Source organism: Alosa alosa, chromosome 23, assembly GCF_017589495.1.
Source record: "Alosa alosa isolate M-15738 ecotype Scorff River chromosome 23, AALO_Geno_1.1, whole genome shotgun sequence".
In the NCBI taxonomy this organism is placed as follows: domain Eukaryota; kingdom Metazoa; phylum Chordata; class Actinopteri; order Clupeiformes; family Clupeidae; genus Alosa; species Alosa alosa.
The window spans coordinates 13540275-13542654 of NC_063211.1; the positions used below are offsets into that span (position 1 = coordinate 13540275).

Consider the following 2380-nt stretch of genomic DNA (forward strand, 5'->3'; position numbering starts at 1 on the left):
GTGTAACAGATTGGGCTAAAAAAGAGAGAGAGAAGACAGGAGAGAAAGGGAAGAGGAGAAGAGAAGAGAAGAGGAGAAGAGAAAGACAGAAGATGCATGGGCAAACAAACATTGGAGAAACTGAAGAAAACTAAAAGTTTGGGGCAGGGTTGGGGGGAGTTCACGAGTTAGCAAGCAGAAGGGGGCAACATTATGTGTTTACTTGGTTGGTTTATTTAGAATAGTAAAGTTTATATCGATAAAGTCGACAGAACAGGCTCAGACTCGAGAGACAATTATCTCTCTCTCTCTCTCTCTCTCCCACCTCTCTTTCTCTCTGCTGACTTGCACTGCATTGCCTCACTGTGAAATGCATCAAGCACCTCTGGCCAGTCTAGATGTCTCAGTCAGACAGAGCAGGCAACGGCGTTTGATTGCCGAATTGGACACGACCGCTACAATCAACCAGGCTGTGATTAGAGACGAGCTATTTCAAGGATACTATGAAGTGTTAAAGAGTGTCTAGAGACTATTCCACAGGCCTCACACACGCGCACACACACACACACACACACACACACACACACACACACACACACACACACACACACACACACACACATACGCACTATAGGTTCCACAGACTAACACAGGCATGCATAACAGGCAGATGTAAGATTTGCAAATATTGAAAGTGGAATCTTAGTAAGCATTTTAATCTGAATTGTAAGTTTTAGGACATGGCCTGTTTTTATGCGAGGCTTCTTTGTTTCACTCGCTAAAGCCCCTTTTTGCCAATAGACAACATTCAGTCATTAACTTTTGATAACAGACTCAGGGGAGCTTGTAGAGTGTGAGTAATTGTTTGATGTTGTGTTCTGCGTCTTGTGTTGTTTTCTCCATTCCGTGTGTCGCTTAATATCTGCCTGTTTGCTATTTTCACTTTGAATTATTTTTCTAGTGTGTTTTGTTTACTTACTCTAATAGCTGTGTTTCCAAAGCGCACAAACAAACAAACATATGTGAATACTTGCAGACCTTAATGTGATATATCTGCAGTTATTACATTGGAAGTCAACATTGCCACAAACATTCTGTAATTCTATGCACACAATTATCTCAAAATTATTTATTCACAGCAAAGACATCAAGAATATGACTGATTCTCTTTCTCTTTCTCTCTACCTCTCGCTTCTTACTTCTCTCTCTCTTTACTGTTTCCTTTCTATCTTCCCCCTTTCTCTCTCTCTCTCTCTCTCTCTCTCTCTCTCTCTCTCTCTCTCTCTCTCTCTCTTTCTCTCCGCAGCCTACATTGAGGACGTGGCCCGCTGCGTGGACCAGAGCAAGCGGCTCATCATCGTCATGACGCCTAACTACGTGGTGCGTCGCGGCTGGTCCATCTTCGAGCTGGAGACGCGGCTGCGCAACATGCTGGCCAGCGGCGAGATCAAGGTCATCCTGATCGAGTGCGCCGAGCTGCGCGGCATCATGAACTACCAGGAAGTGGAGGCGCTCAAGCACACCATCAAGATGCTGACCGTCATCAAGTGGCACGGCCCCAAGAGCAACAAGCTCAACTCCAAGTTCTGGAAGCACGTGCTCTACGAGATGCCTTTCAAGCGCATGGAGCCCATCATCAGCCACGAGCAGGTGCTGGACGTGAGCGAGCAGGGACCGTTCGGCGAGCTCCAGACTGTCTCGGCGATCTCCATGGCGGCCGCCACCTCCACCGCCATGGCCACGGCGCACCCGGACCTGCGCTCCACCTTCCACAACACCTACCACACGCAGATGAGGCAGAAACATTACTACCGCAATTACGAGTACGACATCCCGGCGTCCGGCACGCTGCCACCGCTCTCGTCCCTGGGCAACCAGCACACGTACTGCAACATCCCCATGACTCTGATCAACGGGCAGCGGCCGCAGGCCAAGTCGTCGCGTGAGCAGAGCCTGGAGGAGGCGCACGCCAATAACGCCATGTTGCCGCTGTTGCCCCGTGAGACCAGCATATCCAGCGTCATCTGGTGACAGGCACGAGAGAGAGAGAGAGAGAGAGAGAGAGAGAGAGGACTGGCAGACAAGGGGAGAGGGAGAGAAAGAGAGAGGTGCTCCCTTGTTTTTGCGCAAGACACTCCTGGCAAAAGAAATACGCAGCGCCAGAAGCGCAGGCGTGTGTCGCGTCGCTGAGCTCGTGCGGCATCGCGGCGAAGGCTGGCTGTGCACGGGCACGAGCACGAGCATGAGCGTGTGCTCGTGAGGGAACAGTGACGTTCATGCTCCCGGCAACACGCAGACGTATACACATACACACACACACATATACACACATATACACACACACTCTACCACTATCACCTCCACCACCTCCTCCACCACCACCACCACCACCACCACCACG

At 50.2% G+C, this 2380-nt stretch overlaps 1 protein-coding gene across 7 annotated transcripts in view; it reads left to right on the forward strand.

The window, feature by feature from the left end:
• il1rapl1b (interleukin 1 receptor accessory protein-like 1b) overlaps positions 1-2141 on the forward strand; it is a 297593-nt gene extending 295452 nt beyond the window's left edge. For all 7 annotated transcript variants that reach the window (XM_048235266.1, XM_048235270.1, XM_048235267.1 and 4 more), the window contains one exon: positions 1286-2141. In XM_048235266.1, the coding sequence (XP_048091223.1) occupies positions 1286-2010 (725 nt within the window). In that variant the 3' untranslated portion in view covers positions 2011-2141. The remainder of the gene's footprint in view (positions 1-1285) is intronic.
• The last annotated feature ends 239 nt before the right edge of the window (positions 2142-2380 follow it).